The 20,571-nt window shown below is 41.2% G+C and overlaps 1 protein-coding gene across 2 annotated transcripts in view; it reads left to right on the plus strand.

The window, feature by feature from the left end:
• The first annotated feature begins 1,117 nt into the window (after nucleotides 1-1,117).
• The window catches only part of SLC25A13 (solute carrier family 25 member 13), a 130,723-nt gene continuing 111,269 nt past the window's right edge, over nucleotides 1,118-20,571 (plus strand). Inside the window, exons 1-2 of one of the 2 annotated variants that reach the window (XM_084618809.1) lie at nucleotides 1,155-1,262; nucleotides 4,769-4,783. In XM_084618809.1, coding sequence (XP_084474935.1) covers nucleotides 1,251-1,262; nucleotides 4,769-4,783 — 27 coding nt within the window. In that variant the 5' untranslated portion in view covers nucleotides 1,155-1,250. Of the gene's footprint in view, nucleotides 1,263-4,768; nucleotides 4,784-20,571 lie in introns of both variants that reach the window. The other variant, XM_084618810.1, reaches the window with a different exon arrangement.

Consider the following 20,571-nt stretch of genomic DNA (forward strand, 5'->3'; position numbering starts at 1 on the left):
CGCTATCTTAAAACAAAAAAACTTCAAATCCAGACTCCAGCGAGAAACTGCTGAATTGGAATTCATTTGCAAATTGGATACTATTAATTTAGGCTTAAATAGAGACTGGGAGTGGCTAAGTCATTATGCAAGGTAGCCTATTTCCTCTTGTTTTTTCCTACCCCCCCCCCCCCAGATGTTCTGGTTTAACTTGGATTTAAACTTGGAGAGTGGTCAGTTTGGATGAGCTATTACCAGCAGGAGAGTGAGTTTGTGTGTGTATGGGGGTGGGGGGGATGTGAGAAAACCTGGATTTGTGCTGGAAATGGCCCACCTTAATTATGCACATTGTAGGGAGAATGGTCACTTTGGATGAGCTATTACCAGCAGGATAGTGAGTTTGTGGGTGTGGTTTTTGGGAGGGGGGTGAGAGAACCTGGATTTGTGCTGGAAATGGCCCACCTGATGATCACTTTAGATAAGCTATTACCAGCAGGACAGTGGGGTGGGAGGAGGTATTGTTTCATATTCTCTGTGTGTATATAAAGCCTGCTGCAGTTTCCACGGTATGCATCCGATGAAGTGAGCTGTAGCTCACGAAAGCTCATGCTCAAATAAATTGGTTAGTCTCTAAGGTGCCACAAGTCCTCCTTTTCTTTTTGCGAATACAGACTAACACGGCTGTTACTCTGAAACCTGTTGTTCACTGTGGCTCTTTCACAACCCACCCTCAGGCACAGGCCACCAGACAGCAAGTGTGAAAAATCAGGAGAGTGGGCCGGTGGGTATGTAGGCACCGACACAAGAAAAAGCCTCAAATATCAGGACTGTCCCTATAAAAGCGGGTTTCAGAGTAGCAGCCACGTGAAGTCCGTATTCGCAAAAAGAAAAGGCGTACTTGTGGCACCTCAGAGACTTGGTCACCTATCCACGCAGGGCATTAAACTGCAGCAACGGGCGGCTTCCCACTCTCCTCAGCAAAGCCCCACGCCGCTGTTTGCCCAGCTGCCCCTTGAGCGGCCGTCCCTGAACCAGGGACAGGTCACCTCCCCCCGCGCGCCGCGCGCCGCCCGCCCCTTGCCACTGGACAGCGCAGCCCGGCGTCACGTGCGCCCCTTGCTCAGGCCGGGCACGAGGAGAGCGGCGGATCACGCGCGCGCCGGCAGGGCCCCGGGGCCCCGGTCGCAGCCAATGAGCGGGCGGCGCCCGGCCGGCCTGGTGCGCAGGAGGGGCGGTGCCTGCCGCGTCGGGACGGCTGCACGGGACGAAGCATGGCTGCCAAGGTGAGTCGGGAGCCGCTGCTGGCGGGCCGGGCCGGGCCGGGCCGCCGCCGCCTTTGCTGGGTGTCCCCGCGGCTTGGCTGGAGGGAAGCTGCCGGATGGGGGCCTGCCCTTGGTGGAACTTCGCTGGAGTGGGCTGAGCCCCCCCGCCAGCCGCTGCAGCGCCCCCCCTCCAGCCCCCCCCCCCCGCCGGCGGGGGCGGCGTTTGGCGAGCAGGTCCCTCGCGCTGCTGCCAGGCGCTGCCGGGATGGGGGGGGGGTTGCTCGCTGTGTTCAGGGCTCGCTGCGGGGCCTGCGGCCCGTGCCGGGGGGCTTTGGCCTCTGCGTGAGGGGGGGGGGCTTCCCACCTGCACCCTCTTGCTTGGGAGCTGCCCGGGGGAGGGAGCGCGCTCCATCAGGGTTTGTGGTACACCACGTACAGTTGTGGCACTGCACAGTCGCGTTTGGCTGGGTAATACACACAGGGCAGCGGTGTTGCCCCTGTTGCAGCACCTCCGCAGTTGGGGTCTTAGACTCTGGCACGGGTCAGATCTGATGGAGCCTGAAAGAACTTTGCTTTTGCCTTCATCGATTAAGTCACCTGATTTCTTTCCCAAGCCAAATTTAGCTAGTGGCCTCACAGTGGGTGTGTGTCAAGCACAAGGGGGAGTAATTTAAAGGGACGGTGTCAGGGTTTAACCCCCCCCCCCATATATTTAAAAGAGATCCTTTTCTCATGCCACAAATTATACATCAGATTCTCCAAATGGAAAATGATGAATATGTACGTGCAGTGGTGCTAGAACTAGGGATGCTGGCTTGGACTATTAAAACCAAATACATGGTTTCCATCATCAGCACTCCCGCTATAAAAATTGTTCCAGCACCCCTGTATAATTTTGCGAACACTCTCAGTACCTGGTGTAATGCTTACTACTGTGAATAGCCTCAAGAAGTAGGATCACTCTTGACAACAAGTACTAAAACACTTCCCACTGTAGGTAGCATCAGGCCTTAACATAATATTCTCTGAGCTTTTTCTTTTACTTTCTTTGCTCAGCTTGGATGATGAACACTAGCTAGTCAATTTAATTTTGGTTTCTATTTATGATGACTTTCAGATTCTCTTTCACTGGTATGAAGTTGGGCTTGCAAAGCTCATAGCAAGTGGCTATGTTTGGTTTTTATTAGACGTAAAAACAAAATTAATGGAAATATTGCCATTCTTCATAGTTGTTTTTTTTAATTTAACAGCCCCTCCCCTCAAGGTTTGGATCATATCTTACATAGGGGTCCCTCCAATGAAGACACATTAATTTGACATATGGGTCAGTGTTTTGAAGCTCCTTAGTCTTTCTTTTCTATAAACCACTCTTGTTCATTATCATTGCTATGTAAGAAGGAATAATTGATTAGGTAGCTAGTCAATACAACCAAGTCAGAACACTTACACTCCCTAAAGATTTGGGGCCTGGTCCTGCTCCCATTGAAATCAGTGGCCAAACTTCTATGCAAGAACATAAGAAAATAAACGTCAGTGCCAAAAAACCCAAAACAACCTCCCCCCCTCCCCCAAGAAAATCCGGCCTATACAAGTACCTTCTGCTGAAGAAACATATTTCAATAAAGTTAATCACAGAATCAGTCTGTTCAGTATGCCAGTGTGCTACTCAGTAACTCTCATTAAAGTTAGCCTGGTTGGTCTCCAACTTCATACTACCTGTTTTCATGAGCAAGATAATGTATGTGATGTGCTTTCTGAGTTGAAACCATCCTCCCTGAAGTTTTATTTATCATTCATGACTTTTAGTTGTGTTTATCTAGCTTTGTTTCTGTCTCTCACTAATATAACCAGCTTATCAAGATGCCCTTTACCAGCCTTTGTATCATTTAAGACTTTTCAAAGTATTCTATTCACTGAGATTAAGATTAACCTAAATATCCGTTGCATCACATAGCAAAGATTTTTAATCTGGAAGCCTTGTGGTTACGTAGCTCTCTGTATAGGGCAACATCTTAAATATATCTTAACTTGTACTTCTACGACATATTGTTGAACAATATATTTTGCTTTCAGTTCAATTTCATAGGGGGTAGGTGACCATAGTCCTTTGAGAAAACAGTGGAAAAGTATAATCTAAACATCCAGAATATATTGAACAGGTGAGACTATATATAGGGCAATTTTAAATAACTGCAGGTTTGGCTAAAAGACACCTAATTTTTCTTCATATTATTTAAATGGTGCCATAAATGTGCATAATGTATTGTAGACAGGCACAGTGCCTGTCCTGCAGGGTTTACATTCTTTAGATAACCTCTGAAAAAGGCTAATGGTTGAAATATCAAGTGTATCCTGAGAGATTCAAGCGAAAGAATAACTTATTATGAAATTGTAAGCTGCTGAGTTAATTTAATATAGGGTTGTCGATTAATCGCAGTTAACTCACGTGATTAACTCAAAAATTAATCGTGATTAATCACACTGTTAAACAAAAGAATACCAATTGAAATTTATAAAGTATTTGTGGATGTTTTTCTACGTTTTCAAATATGTTGATTTCTATTACAACACAGAGTACAAAGTGTACAGTGCTCACTTTATATTATTTTTATTACAAATATTTGCGCTGTAAAAATGATAAATAAAAGAAATCGTATTTTTTAGTTTACCTCATACAAGTACTGTAGTGCAATCTCTTTATTATGAAAGTGTAATTTACAAATGTAGATTTTTTTTTGTTACATAACTGCACTCAAAACCAAAACGGTGTAAAACTTTAGAGCCTACAAGTCCACTCAGTCCTACTTCTTGTTCATCCAGTCTCTAGGACAGCATTATCTCCTGCAAATTGTGACCAAACTTGTTTGTCTGAGCAATTGGCTGAAGTAGTACTGAGTGAACTTGTAGGCTCTAAAGTTTTACATTGTTTTATTTTTGAATGCCGGGGTTTTTTGTACATAACTCTATATTTGTAAGTTAAACTTTCATGATAGAGATTGCTCTACAGTACTTGTATTACATGAATTGAAAATTACTATTTTTTTACAGTGCAAATATTTGTAATAAAAATAAATATAAAGTGAGCACTGTACACTTTGTATTCTGTATTGTAATTGAAATCAATATATTTGAAAATGTAGAAAACATCCAAAGATATTTAAATAAATAGTATTCTATTACTGTTTAACAGCATGATTAATCGTGATTAATTTTTTAATCGCTTGCCAGCCCTAGTTTAATATTTAAGCTGCATTGTGAGACTTTGAAGTTTTCACCTTTGTAGGATGAAGTTGCCAGAGTTAAATAGGATGGATTCCCAGTCCTGACAAAGTCAGTGACATATCTTTAAGCAATACTCGGTACTATTTACAGTAACACCTGCACTCCAGTCCTTCAAGCACATACGTGAGCAACTTTATCACATATAGTCCTTGAGACTAAAGTCATGTGTTTGTAGGATTAGGCCTTGGTTTATGTTCTGATTCCTCACTGATGCATCTTAGTAATGTTTGCCTTTTTAACCTCAGCCAAACAATGGACTGGTGAGTTGAACAACTTTTTCTACAAAGTCCTTTTCTTTGCCAGTGTCCTGCATGACTGCTTTTCTTTATTTTTTTTTTTTATATTGTAGCACTTAGGAATCCCTTGGAATCTAACTTTTGTTCCTCATTTGCTAGGTCTCAAATGTTGACATTGTAAGAAGACTTTAAGAACTCAATCCATCCAAAAATAAAACGCATGTGAAAGACTGCTAAGGCTGCGTAATTAAACACTCAGATGTTAAGAAATGACAAAGTATGAGGTTGCATTTGCAACCTCAAATGTGTACTACAATATAGTTTATATTGCATAGTATGACACAATTTTTATACATTTTTAACATTCTTTATTGTATATTACTGTGTGTATTCTGAGTCTGTGAAAGTGTTTTTTTAATTAAAACAACATAGTAAAATGGTTTTGCATGAGAGATGTGTAAAAGGATAAGATAATAGTGAACATTTACTGGAATATATAGTATGGGGGTGGTTTGTAGCTAAATTAGTGTAATAGTTACATAGCACAATCTTCAGAAAATGAGGTGGTTATGTAAAGTCTTTATTGTAGTTCATGCACAGGGCGTATATGGTTTTATACTGTACATTATTTCTTAACTTCTGAGTATTGTGTAACCTTAGCATTTTCTTTTTGGGTGGAATTTCCCGGAGAAAAAATTGCATAATGTGTAACAATTTGGCTAGAGGACTCCCCATCATACACCTTCCTGTTTTTTTTAAAGCACAGTTAAATTAGCCACCTGTGTTCAGTGAGTTCAACCTGCCTTTGCTCCAAACATGGCTACAAAGTGAACATGCACAGTACTATTAACAAAGTGACTTATTTTTATTTCCAGAGATACACAACTCTGTCAAATTAAAACCAATTTAATTAGGAAGTTCTAAGGCATTTCTCAATGAGGGCTGTTTCCATGCCACATTTTAACTTTCTATCAACCTGTCATTTTGGCACTGCTGCTGTCTCATATAAGGTTGCAAGATCTATAATGGGGAAGGTGTATTTTTCTTATTTTGCACTCCAAAACATCTGAACTATGCTTGAATGTTTTATGTACAAATCACACTTGAGCAGAGTCCAAATCTGAATAATTTTAATGTTTCAGAAAACATCTGGGTTTTAGAATGGAAAAACCTGCTATTTAGGCTTCAACCTTATAACTGATATGACGTTAGCAGATTACTGCATCTGCATGAAGACTTGTCCTGTTGTGGCAGGAAAAGAGCCTTAGCTATTATGTTAGTTATCTCGCCTGCTATAATAAATACTCTGCTCTCGTGCTTGCATTGTGCTAAATGTGCATACAGTTTGTGTGTATGTTTACTTGAAGTTTGTTGTTTAACATATGATAAAAGTGATGTAGCTCAAACAAATGTTTCGCTAAACTAACTGATTCTGTCAAGTGTTTAAGCACATGCATCCTATCACTAAAGTTATGCACATGAATAAATCTTTGCAGATTTGGGGCCTGTCAGAATTAATTGATAACTGACCTCAGATGTAATGAGATAACAAATATCTTATGGTGTTAACTGATGTGAATTTAAATAAAGTTAACAGTATTTGAGAGTCTTATCCAAGTTACATAAATATACTGTAACAGAAAGGAAACAAATCTGGTGTAGACTTCTGCTATGGCTTTTAAGCTAGTTTTATTACCATTCAGATTGGTTTCATTTTTACTGTATTTTCAGACTGCTTGCTATTGAAGCTGTTATAACAATACCTGCTGTTAAAAAAACCCCAAACCCCTAAATCTTAAAATATGAAAGCTAAGCTCTGCATTTCCCTTGTTTTTCACAGATTAATATATTCAGAGACCTTCCAAGAGTTGAGTTCCTCAAATTCATTTTGGTAATATCTAATTCAAATTATTTCTTTTCAGGTGCTCCTTCCATATGTTCTACAAAGCAATTTGAGTATTTTCTGCACAACAGATGTAAAAACAAGGCTCCTAATCCTGCAAGGAGCACTTGCTGGGTGGATTCATTGGGGTTCCATGCAGGTTTCAGACCTGAGGCCCTGATCCTTCAAGTGACTAAGTGAGAATGCTACTGTGTCTGCATCGAGCCCCACTGAAGTCAGTGGGGCTGTGCACAGATGCAGCAGTGTGACTGTGTGCAGCCACTTGTTGGATCAGAACCTACGCCTATAACTGTCTCTGTATCTCTTTATAGATCTATATCTGTCTGTCTATATATAGACTTAAAAAAAAAGTTTGCTTCTTGCTACTTTTCAATTATTTGCATCCTGACTTTTCATGAGACCGTTAAGTATCTGATAAAGGGACACTGTCAATTTAAGTCACAATTTTGACAATTTCTTACTTCATCATTGTGCGAACTAACATCAGAGATGACTAACTGAAAGAGGTTGGAAAAGAAACTCAATTTTTTCCCATCATTTCATACTTTTCACTCTGTACATTTGACAGCACTTCGTGTCAAGTGATTTTCCTTTATGTAGTAAGTTTGAGGCCTAATCCTGTGAACACGAACAGCTGGGTATAATGCTTATTCACATGAGTAGTCCCATTGAAGCCATGGGCTACACACATGAAACCCCTTCTAAGGCACTATTCAGCAATGGATCCTCGTGCATGGAGCTCATTACAGAATTAATGTCTAAGCCCTGTTCTATACTACACAGTCGGATTGACATAAGGCACCACCAACAGAAGGAGGGTAGTGTGGACGTGAGTCACCGCAGTAAATGTTGCGGTAGCTGTAAGTTGATCTAACCTATGTTAACTTAAGATTGTAGTATAGACATGCGATAAGTTATAAGAACAGCCATACTGGGTCAGACCAAAGGTCCATCTAGCCCAGTATCCCATCTTTGACTGTGGCCAATGCCAGGTGCCCCAGAGGGTATGAACAGAGCAGGTAAACGTCAAGTGACCCATTCCCTGTTTCCCATTCCCAGCTTCTGGCAAACAGGTTAGGGACACCATCCCTGCCCATCCTGGCTAAAAGCCGTTGATGGGCCTATGCTCCATGAATTTATCTAGTTTTTTTTTTTAACCCTGTTATAGTCTTGCTCTTCACAACATACTCTGGCAAAGAGTTCCACAGGTTGACTGTGCGTTGTGTGTAGAAATACTTCCTTTTGTTGGTTTTTTTAAACCTGCTGCCTATTAATTTCATTTGGTGACCGCTAGTTCTTGTTTTATGAGAAGGGGTAAATAACACTTATTTACTTTCTCCACACCATTCTTGATTTTATAGATTTTTATCGTATCCCGCCTTAGTCGTCTCTTTTCCAAGCTGAAAAGTCCCAGTCTTTTTAATCTCTCCTCATACGGAAGCCGTTCCATATCCCCTCGTCATTTTTGTTGCTCTTTTCTGAACCTTTTCCCATTCTTTTTTTGAGATGGGGCAACCACATCTGCACGCAGTATTCAAGATGGGGGAGTACCATAGATTTATATAGAGGCAATATTATAATTTCTGTCGTCTTATTTATCCCTTTCCTAATGATCACCAACATTCTGTTAGCTTTTTTGACTGCCACTGCATATTGAGTGGATGTTTTCAGAGATTTATCCACAATGATTCCACAATCTCTTTCTTGAGCGGTAACTGCTAATTTAGACCCCATCATTTTATATGCATAGTTGGGATTATGTTTTCCAGTGTGCATTACTTTGCATTTATCAAATTTGAATTTATCTGCCATTTTGTTGCCCAGTCACCCAGATTTGAGAGGTCCTTTTGTAGCTCTTTGCAGTCTGCCTGAGATTTAACTATCTTTGTATCATCTGCAAATTTTACCACCTCACTATTTACCCCTTCTTCCAGACCATTTATGAATATGTTGAATAGGACTGGTTCCAGTACAGACCCTTGGGGGGACACCACTATTTACCTCTCTCAATTCTGAAAACGGACCATTTATTCCTACCCTTTGTTTCCTATCTTTTAACCAGTTACTGATCCATGAGAGTATCTTCTCTCTTATCTAGGGTGACCATATTTTCCCAAAGGGAAGACAGGAAACCCGTGGGCTGGCCCGAAACATCATTCACACGCACCACCCCCCGCCCACCCCCCTGCTGCAGGGCCAGCCTAAGCCCTCCCTGAGGTTCCCCAGCCTTTCCATGTGTGGGAGGAGGCCACCCTTACCACTCCCTGCGCTTGGGTCAACCCGAGCCCTCCCTACCTCCCACCTTTGCCGGGCCAGCTTGAGGTCCTCCTCCCCAATGGCACCTAGGGCAGGTAGAAGCCACCCCGCCCATGACCGACCCCCCCACCCTGTCCGAACCCCCTTACTGCCTGCCCGTTTGCGGGGCTGGTCCTCCGAGCCTCTCCGCTGCTGCTCGCCTGCGATTCCCACCGCGGCCGCCTTCCCGCCTGGGCGCAGGGCTGATCTGAGCCCCCCCCTTCTCCTCCACGCACGGGCCCACCTGCAGGGCTGGTAGTTCAACCTGCCCCCCTCCCCCGCATGCCTGGGTGCAGGGCCGCCCATGCAGGGCTGGTGTTGCCGCTCCCCCTGCCCCCATCACATTCCTTCATGCCCCAGTAGGGGTCCCAGGTGAAACACTGCTCACAGCCTGCTCTCCCAGCGGGGCAGGAGCAGCAGCAGCAGCAGGAACGGCCGACCCCGGGCTGCTTCTGGGGGTGCTCTCGCTGACCATCTGCGGTGCTGCCGGAGGAGGCAGCAAGGGAGACGCTGACGTGGGCGAGCGGGTCGGGGGGTGTCCACGGCCGCTTGCTGCCCCCCGCTGCCGGCTCTGTGTTGGGATCATAGAAAATACGTGACAGTTTGCCCATATTTAACAAAAAGTCGGGACACCCGGAAGAAGGCTTAAGTATGGGACTGTGCCTTTAAAAACAGGATGTCTGCTCACTCTTTTCTTATCCCATGACTGCTTACTTTGCTTAAGAGCCTTTGGTGAGCGACCTTGTCAAAGGCTTTCTGAAAATCTGAGTACGCTATATCCACTGGATCCCCCTTGTCCACATGCTTGTTGATTCCCTGAGAGAATTCTAGTAGATTGGTGAGGCATGATTTCCCTTTACAAAAACCGTGTTGACTCTTCCCCAACAAACACTGTTCTTTTACTATAGTTTCAAACAGTTTGCCCGGTACTGAAGTCAGGCTTACCGGCCTGTAATTGCCGAGATCACCTCTGAGGCCCTTTTTAAAAATTGGTGTCACATTAGCTATTCTCCAGTCAATTTGGTACAGAAACTGATTTAAATGATAGGTTACAGACTACAGTTAGTAGTTCTGCAATTTCACATTGGAGTTCCTTCAGAACTCTTGGGTGAGAACCATCTGGTCCTGGTGACTTACTGCTGTTTAATTTATCAGTTTGTTCCGAAACTTCCTCTAATGACACCTCAATCTGGGACGGTTCCTCAGATATATCACCTGGAAAGAATGGCTCAGGTTTGGGAATCTCCCTCACATCCTCAGCCGTGAAGACTGATGCAGAGAGTTCATTTAGTTTCTCCACAATGACCTTATCATCCTGGAGTGCTCCTTTATCATCTTGATCGTCCAGTGGACCCACTGATTGTTTAGCAGGCTTCCTACTTCTGAGTACTTAATTTTTTTTTGCTATTACTTTTTGAGTCTTTGGTAGCTGTTCTTCAAATTCTTTTTTGGCCTTCCTAATTATATTTTTACACTTCATTTGCCAGTTTATGCTCCTTTCTGTTTTCTTCACTAGGATTTAACTTCCATTTTTTAAAGGGTACCTTTTTGCTTCTTTTACTTTGTTTAGCCACGGTGGCCTTTTTTTGGTTCTCTGTTTTTTAATTTGGGGAATACAATACATTTATGTTGAGCCTCTATTATGGTGTCTTTAAAAAGTTTCCATGCAGCTTGCAGGGATTTCACTTTTGGTGTTATACCTTTTAATTTCTGTTTAATTAACTTCCTCATTTTTGTGTAGTTCCCCTTTCTGAAATTAAATGCTGCAGTGTTGGGCTGCTGAGGTGTTTTCCCCACCTCAGGGATGTTGAATTTAATTATATTATGGTCACTGTTACTAAGAAGTCCAGCTGTATTGATCTCTGGGCCCAGATCCTGTGTGCCACTTAGGACTAAAGCAAGAATTGCGTCTCCTCTTGTGTGTTCCAGGACTAGCTGCTTCAAGAAGTAGTCATTTAAGGTGTCAAAAAACTTTATCCCTGCATCCTGTCCTGAGGTGACATGTACCCAGTCAATGAAATCCCCCATTATTATTGAGTCTTTTATTTTAATAGTCTCTCTAATCTCTCTGAGCATTTCACAGTCTCTATCACCATCCTGGTCAGGTGGTTGGTAATATATCCCTACTTCTATAAGTCCTTTCCCTCCCCGTAGCATTTTAAAACAGCAGTGAGAAGAGAAAAGTACATTTTTTAAAAATAGAAAGATGTAAACCCACAGATATTAGCAGAGGATATTGGGGGACATGGATAATAACTGAAATGGCTTTTAAGTAACTTTTGTAATTTGCTTATTTTCATTTTGTCAGAGTCCCCATAAGACCGCATTAATATGTAGCCTCACTTCCTGTACAAGTCTTTGGAAACCTGCTATTAGAACCTGCAGTTTTGTTTACCTCAGTCATGTCCAATTTTGTTGATGACATATCTAGCACCTATTGTATTAAGAAATAAAAATTCCTTTTTCTATGCAGCTTTCTATCCTTGGAAGTTAGAGAAGCTCTGCTTAATATACTGCAAATACAATACATAGGATCAGGAAGAACGTCTTTAACATAGAGAAGCTTACATCCCTGAATGCTAAAAATGTGTCTTCTGACAAGTTTCTGACAAGTATTCAGGCACATATCTATTTTATTTATCCATGTTGTCCAAGGAGATATGACTTTGTAGTTACTGGAAGATGATACACATTTTATGCTTTATTTTGACTTAAATTTTGGTTTTATCTGTTCAGTTGCTGCCTGGGTGACTATTGAATGCGTTCACAATGCTGAGTTGTGCGTTCGAAATTCTGATGCATATGTAAAAAAAGAAAAGGAGTACTAGTGGCACCTTAGAGATTAACCAGTTTATTTGTACAGCACCAAACCTTGATCTTGATTAGGGCCTCTGGACCATACTATAACTATTAGATAATAATGCCATGTTGTCTAGGGCAGTGGTTCTCAAATTAGGGCCGCCGCTTGTTCAGGGAAAGCCCCTGGCGAGCCGGGCTGGTTTGTTTACCTGCCGCGTCCGCAGATTGGGCCAGTCGTGGCTCCCACTGGCCGTGGTTTGCTGCTTCAGGCCAATGGGGCCTGCAGGAAGGGCAGCCAGCACTGCTCCCCGGAGCCCCCATTGGCCTGGAGCGTTGAACCGTGGCCAGTGGGAGCCACGACTGGCCGAACCTGCAGACGCGGCAGGTAAACAAACCAGCCTGGCCTGCTAGGGGCTTTCCCTGAACAAGCAGCGGCTCTAGTTTGAGAACCACTGGTCTAGGGGTTACTGGTTAGTCTTCAGAGCCAGTGATAGAGGAGGTGAGATATCTGCAGTCAATGAAAAAGTAAAGATGCATTTTTCTGATGCATAGTCTGTTCTGGAAACAGAACAGCTCTATATCTCAATCATTTGCAGGGAGATGAATCTGCTCTTATGAGTACTTTATCTTGAATTGCATTGTAATAAAACAATTTAAACTGAAGCTTTGTTAAAGTACTTAAACGAACACTGCCAGTGCATTTTCTTTAACATTTTGAAATAATTTCATACTATTTACAATATTGTAAAATGTAGAGGTATATGACTGAAATCACGTTCTTTACCAAAAATGTTACTCTGGCCTACACAAAAACTAATGTGTGGTAAGATAAAATTGCTCATAAGGAGTGGGCTGCTGGCATTTTTTTCTCTTTAGAAAGAAAGTGTTTGAGAATGGGGAGTGCACGCGCACGCGCACACACACACACAGAACTATATAAACTTTGAAAATAAACAGAAGTAAATTAAATGTTGTGACTACTAACCTGAATGATGTCCCTTCAATTTCTTAAATTCAGAATAGTAATCAGATGATACATTTTAGAAATAAATCAGCAAATCAAGTATTGGATTGGAGGAACGAGAAACCTTTTTTCCTTTTCCACTTGGAACTGTGGATCCTCTTTATTTCTATGATAAACTGTTCAGATGGTTTCCCCCTCTCTCCAGTATAGTCTGTAGATTTGAACCTAAGCTTGGAAGGAAGAATTTGGACTGAATTTTTCATGGAACTTGAAACACAAAATAAAACTACCCTGGCAAATAATTTGATGCTGTATTTTTGACATGCATCAGAGGGGTAGCTGTGTTAGTCTGGATCTGTAAAAGCGGCAAAGAGTCCTGTGGCACCTTATAATCTATAAGGTGCCGCAGCACACTCTGCCTATTTTTGACATGTTAGTGATTGGCTTATTTATATGTTGAAATGTGAACTGACTTTTGCAGCAGAAGGAATCTTTAATTTCATGTGAGTGTATGGTTAGGTTTACCTTGATTAGCCTAGCAGTCTGCTGCACACTTGTCTAACAGTGCTAATCAATTTTAGTGCAACATTGATCGAAACACCGCACAGAGAAGATTGTTGCCTAAGTCCATGCATGTCAGTCAGTTGGGAGAAATCTAATACCCTGCAGATGATGATGATGTGGCTTTAGAAGTATAGAGAAAGGAGGGAGATAATAGTGGTAGGAGAGTAGAACCATGAATATGATGTGGTTATCAACAGACTTTTTTTATATTTAGCTTGGTAGCTTTTGATATAGATTGCATTTGGTGTGCAATAGGATTTTTTATCATGATACTGTTGAATCAGATGCATTAAAATATTTAGAAATCAAAAACAGATATACTGACCCAAATTAATAGAATTGGGATTGGGGTTAGTACGTTTGACTTTGGGGACAATAACAGAAGTTCCTGTACAACTTGTAATTTCATAGCAGATCTAATGAAATGTACGTATTATTACATGACTGCGCTCTCTTCAGCTCTCTGTGTACATGGTGGTATGGGATGTATAAGCCTCAAAAGACCATTTATGCTGTCTGTGCTCCTGTTTAGCGAAGGTCGATATAGTCGATAAGGAAAAGATGAGTGCAAATAATCTGCTTGGATGTTGGGAGTGTGTGTAAATGAGCAGCTTCATTTCTCTTTCCTTCCTCTCCTTACCAGTTGATATTACTGCATTTGAGCTGTAATAACATCCCTTGAGTGGCTCCAGGGCTGAATTGCTGGAGCAAGTTGTTCGTTTAGGGTTTTTGTGTGTGCTTTTTAGAAACAAAGTTAGGTGGAGGAACCTCCTACACTCCCAATCATGAGCTGGGGGAGGGAGAAGGCCACAATAGAATGACAGAATCATAGGGCTGGAAGGGACCTTGAGAGGTCTAAGTCCAGTCCATGGAAGGCCTAAGTTTTATGTAGACCATCCCTGGTGAGTGTTTGTCTAACCTGCTCTTAAAAACCTCCAATAAAGGAGATTCCACAGCCTCCCTGGGCAATTTATTCCAGTGCTTAACCACCCTGACAGTTAGGAAGTTTTTCCTAATGTCCAACCTAAACCATCCTTGCTGCAATTTTAAGCCCATTGCTTCTTGTCCTATCCTCAGAGGTTAAGGAGAATAATTTTTCTCCTTTCTTCTTGTAACAGCTTTTGATGTACTTGAAAACTGTTATGTCCCCTCTCAGGCTTCTCTTCTCCAGACTAAACAAACCCAGTTTTTTTCAATCTTCCCTCATAAGTCACGTTTTCTAGACCTTTCATCATTTTTGTTGCTCTTCTCTGGACTTTCTCCAATTTGTCCACATCTTCCTGAAATGTGGCTCCCAGAACTGGATACAGTACTCCAGTTGAGGCCTAATCAGCATAGAGTAGAGCGGAAGAATTACTTCTCGTGTCTTGTTTACAACACTCCTGCTAATATATCCCAGAATGATGTTTGCTTTTCTTGCAATAGTGTTTCACTGACGCATTCTTAGCTTGCGATCCACTATGACCCCCAGATCCCTTTCTGCAGTACTCCTTCGTAGGCAGTCATTTTCCCATTTTGTATGTGTGCAACTGATAGTTCCTTCCTAAGTGGAGTACTTTGCATTTGTCCTAATTGAATTTCATCCTGTTTATTTCAGATCATTTCTCCAGTTGGTCTAGATCATTTTGAATTTTAATCCCATCTACCAAAGCGCTTGCAACCCCTCCTTACTTGGTATCGTCCTCAAACTTTATAAGTGTACCCTCTATGCCATTATATAAATCATTGATGAAGATATAGAACAGGACCAGACCCAGAACTGATCCCCGCAGGACCCCACTCAATATGCCCTGCCAGCTTGACTGTCAGCCACTGATGACTACTTTCTGAGAACGGTTTTCCAACTAGTTTTGTACCCACCATATAGCTCCATGTAGGTTGTATTTCCCTAGTTTGTTTTATGAGAAGGTCATGCGAGACTGTGTCCAAGGCCTTACTGAAGTCAAGATATGCCACATCTACCACTTCCCCCCATCCACAAGGCTTGTTACCCTGTCAAAGAAAGCTATTATGTTGGTTTGACATGATTTGTTCTTGACAGACCATAGTGACTGTTAATCACCTTATTATCTTTTAGGTGTTTGCAAACTGCTTGATTACTGGTCTGTATCACCATATATAATATTAGGGGCTGGAAGAGTTTTGTTCACCGCTAAGAGAGGGATGGTCTCAGGTAGCCATGTAAGGGGAAAAAATTTGGGCCACAACTGAAGGAGATTCCTTCTCCCTTGAAATAGGAAGCAACATCGGGGAGGATCAGAGCTTCCATGGTTTCCCAGCTATGGTAGTTTCAGGCTAGATGAGTACTTGGGTGGATGGGTCATTACACAAAGTAAAACTATTTCCCCATATTTATTCCCTCCCTCCCCACACTGTTCCTCAGAAGTTCTTGTCAACTGCTGGAAATGGCCCACCTTGATTATCACTACAAAAGGTTCCCTCCTCCCCCCCCCCCCCCCCGCTCTCCTGATGGTGATAGCTCACCTTAAGTGATCACTCTTGTTACAGTGTGTATGGTAACACCCATTATTTCATGTTCTCTATGTATATAAATCTCCCCAGTGTATTTTCCACTGAATGCATCCAATGAAGTGAGCTGTAACTCACGAAAGCTTATGCTCAAATAAATTGGTTAGTCTCTAAGGTGCCACAAGTCCTCCTTTTCTTTTTGCGGATACAGACTAACATGGCTGCTACTCTGAAACCTACTTTAGGCTGGTAATTCATTCATTGTTTCTACTTTTGTAACCTGTGTCAATTGCATTTTAAATGCAGTGTGATTGCTGTTTAAATGCAGTCTGGGTTTTGAAACTCAGGTGTTGTATGCAAAGATTTACTCAGACATCTGAATTTTCACTGTAACAAGCTGCGCTGCCGCAGCGTATGATTGCCTTGCTTACAGTGAAGTCTGGTTCTGCTCGGAACAATAACACATTCTTTCTCAATACATCTGCTGCCTGTGCAGTTTGAGTGTTTATCTGATGACTTTTGGTACAAAAATAAGCTTTTTATTCCTTTTATTTTTTTCCTTGTTGACCATGCCAGTGCAGCTGAGAGAGATTCTATTCCTTCCTGAGCATCATCAACAGAGCTTACTGATTTCTAATCAGCTCCCCGTTGATGGCAATGGGCTTGCTCACATGTCACTGACAGTCTAATTTGGATTTAGCTCTTTTATTATTGGTGATGTGTAAAGAGAAAAGAGCGTAGTGTGCAGTTAGAATAACGTCTGTATTTGTAAACTCAGTATATTTGCCAGGGAAGTCATTGTCATCTCCCCACAATGCAATTTTTAGTCACTTTTCTACACTTTAAAAGGTGTAAAGAACAAGGATAGAGTTCAGATTTGAAGGGAGCGGAGTTCTTCCCACAAAATAAGCTCCATCCACATAAGATACTACTCTCAGTAAATTGTGCAGATGTTCAAAATATCACTGTACATGCACTCTCAGCTCATAAGTCCTGCTGAGCTCTTTGAGCTTGGAGCAGCCTTGAAGGGAGTTCATGTATCTGGGCACTGCTGGTCCCCTCGTGTTTGGCTCCTTGACTGGTGGGGAAAAAGTTGCCATTTTCTCCCAGATTCGCTCACAGGTGGTGTCACAATGACCTGTCACACTCAGAAGATTTTGCAGATCCTTGTAATATGGGTCTCTCTCTCCTCTGTTGGATGCTTTGATGAGAAGTGAGTTAATATTGTTGATAGTTAAAAGTATTATCATGGGCATTTGACTTAGCCCACATTGAGATCACAGAAACTTGTAATGGTTTCGAGGCTATGTCAGCCACTATAATGACAAGATGTACTGCTTTTAAAAATGGGAAAGCTTATATTCTGCAGAACAAGGCAGCGGCATGAAAGAGATACTGACTGCGTTACTGCACGCTGGCTGTATCAGAATCCTAGGCAGGGACCTCTTTTATTCATAAATGTAGACTATGCTTTTTTGCTAACGTGTCCTAGATGTTTTACAGACAATAAACAAATATGTTGCTCCTGGCCTAAATAGCTTGCAGTCTACGTTTTAGACAGGATATGAAGTACTGGTGATAAATGGTAAGGTGGGGATGTGGCTAGGAAGGTAAGCCTTGAAGGATCTTTAATTCTTTGTGACCAGGTTATTGTTATTTTGAAGCAGAACAGAATTAAACTGACATATAAGGTCATATGTCAGCTTTGAGGTAAGTTGTTGGGCCGATTTATAAAAGTACAATTTTTTTTTTTTTTTTTTTTACTTATGAACTCTTGATTGGTTTTATTGAGGTTAACATATGAATTGTACATTCAGAACTTGCCTATACTGCTTCTGTTCAGGGCACAAATATTAAGAAAATGGAAAATAATACATTCCAAAGCTATTAGTTAAAATCTAGTTTAAGAAAATTCTCATTAGTTAATTTGGTATCACCTGTGGTTAGCAAGGCACATAGGCATTTAGAGGCTATTTTCATAATTATTGGGGCCTATTGTTACGACCAGAAAGCAAAAATTATTGATGCTTTATTATAGATAAGTCATGTGCTTGATAATCAAGACAATTAATGAGAAATCAAAAACAGCAGCCCTCATCCCACATGGAAAATACTGTTAAATGTCTAGGTGACCACAGTTTTTAGACACTTTTTTATAAATAGAAAGTGACTTTATTTTAGTTGTCAGTTTATCACTAATGATTGTTTTTGGGAATTAATTATTCTAACTTTTGAGTTGAATGAGAAAGTAAAAACTTAAAGTAGTTGTGGGGTTGTACTTGCCAATGAAGTAGAATCAAAGTCTGAATTAGAATTTGAAACTCATGTTTGAATATTACTTTGGATTTTTCACATTTACTGTTTAATTTTGTCACAATAGGACACTTTAGTAAAAGAGTACGCTCATATGTGAAGCATTTATTCTATCTGGGTTCTTGTGTGCTTTCAGGAATAGACAGGTTGGATTCATATTTATTTCAGAGATGATCTCTGTTATGGTGCAGGTTGCATATCCGTTAGCCAGCATAGGTAAATTTAAGTTGGTGTACCATACAGTCTGAAAGGATGGAAAATTGGGTTTGTAGCTGGAGGGCAAGCAATAGGAGGGTTTAAGAAGGTCAGGCAGAGGGAAAGTAAGGGCCACACACCTTTTTATTATTAAATATTTACACTATCTTATGTAGGGGTTATATATACCACTATTTACATCACCTCTGAGTTTGGCCCTAAAATGGTATCTCTTGGTTGAACACATTCTAACTCTGTAAACTACCATTAGGATGTGTTAGGTATATATCTGATAAATGCATTTTGTGGACTTTACAAGATAGATAGATGCACAAGTGCTTTATTATAGCTAAGTCACCTGAGTTCATCTGGGCTGAGAGCTGAGGATCTGACTTACAGCCCTGAAATTAGGGGAGAGAATTGCTGACATGGCCCCACTGTCAAACACTTGGGTCATATCCAATCTGAAAATGCCTTTCTTCCTCCCACTGCAGTTGATGCAGATATTTGCCGATGCTAACAGTGTAGCTCTTCTGTTCCCCCAAATTCTTCCTACTTTCTTCATATTTGCCACAACTTTATGACCAATTTCTCAAACTTCTATATTCATATGACTTTATTTACTCTTTCCAGTGATGGCTGGTAATATCTGATAGAGTGGGTAAAAGTGACATATAATGGTTTGTTTGGAGCCAATATACAACAGCAGATAAAGATCATAGTGTGTTTCTGACAGTGCCTATCCTTGTTTTCTCAGGTGAGACTTCCACTGAATTTTTCCTAGATTCTCCAACATTTGTCAGCTTCTCGGTGTTTGCAATTCAAGTTTGTGAGGCTTTCTCTACTTTTTTCGTCGTGATGTTTACTCATCTGAAGGAGCTTTGAACATTTGGCTGGGGGCAGACACTGTATTAAGGATGATCCTGTGCTAAGTGGTCATCATCCAGTATATAGTAGGAGGAGCCTGTGTGACCTTTCTTAGCTGCTGGTGCTGCTTCAACTTTCCAGCCAATTCAATCAGCAGAGCTGGTTTTCTCTGCAAGGCATGCATTTTCCTTGGTAGCCAATAGAGGAATGCTTAGTGGGTGGGCTAGTAAATACTCTTCTCCTGGGGGAAGTTGTGGTGTGAGGTTGCCAGCTGCTACTACAGCATTAAACCATCAAAGTAAAAAGTCAATGTATAGAAGAAGGAAAAAGCGACCACTAGTTTGAGCCCTTAATGAATATTTAATCAAAGTGTAATAGTTTTGGTGCAGTGGGTATATTTTTGGAATGGTTTGTTTATTAAAAAAAAATGTATGACACATACTTCATCATAAGCCTTTTAAACTAGCCTGCCCATCAAAATGATTATGACCCCAAGGGTCTAAAATCCATGTGTTACCTCAGTTTGGAGTTCTGTGCACAAATATATGGCAGTATATAGCATAGCCCAAAGGCATACTTCTAAACACAGCTGCAGGCCATTTATTATTATTGTCACTGTTTTTATTCTGTCTAAGACGTGACCCATTTGTGCACTTACCGGTTACGTCATTGCTAAGACCTTTGGGCGATGATGTTTAATTATTTTAGGCTTTAATTCTGTAGTTAGCAGGTATTAAGTTTATATCTTATTTTAACACATCTCATGCAGTAGGAACTTTCATATGTGGCACTGTATGAAAAGCCATTAGAAAAAGATTCTCACATGTAAGAACACTTCGGTTGATTCAGACTGTATGATGGGCTGGGGACTAGAATCAGCTTAGTTAAATCTTTACACATCTAGGTGAACACAATTTTGAATAATTTCACGTTTCCATTAAAATAGGTTTTTTTTTTGATCATCAACCTCAAGTCAGTCTTCCTCCTTTCTGTCAATTCATTTTTATAATTCAGCCTTCCATTGTGTGTTGTCAGTCTAGATAGAAGCTGCTTTATGGAGATAATGAATTGGTCCCATGTTGATGCTGCTTAAGTGTTATCTCAAAAATAAGAAAAATATGGGAACATTAAGTCTTTTAAGTCCATTTTTGCTACTTACCGTGACCAAGATGTGTATGTGGATTGTTTATCAACAAAGTGGATGCTATAGAGCAGTGATACTCAACCTTTTCCATATTGTGACCTTATATTCCAACAGATGATGTTTTGGGATGCACTTTCTCTCTAGCCATACAGAAAATATGGGTGATCATGACCTCCTGAGCTCTGTTTGCATTCCTCTATGGGGGTTTATTAGCTGGGTACTCATGCTTTGGACAATCATATATAATTAAATGTGGAGGAAAAGGTAATTCAACCAAGCATGAAAGCATTTATCTGACT

This window comes from Lepidochelys olivacea, assembly GCF_965140295.1.
Source record: "Lepidochelys olivacea isolate rLepOli2 genome assembly, chromosome: 2".
NCBI lineage: Eukaryota > Metazoa > Chordata > Testudines > Cheloniidae > Lepidochelys > Lepidochelys olivacea.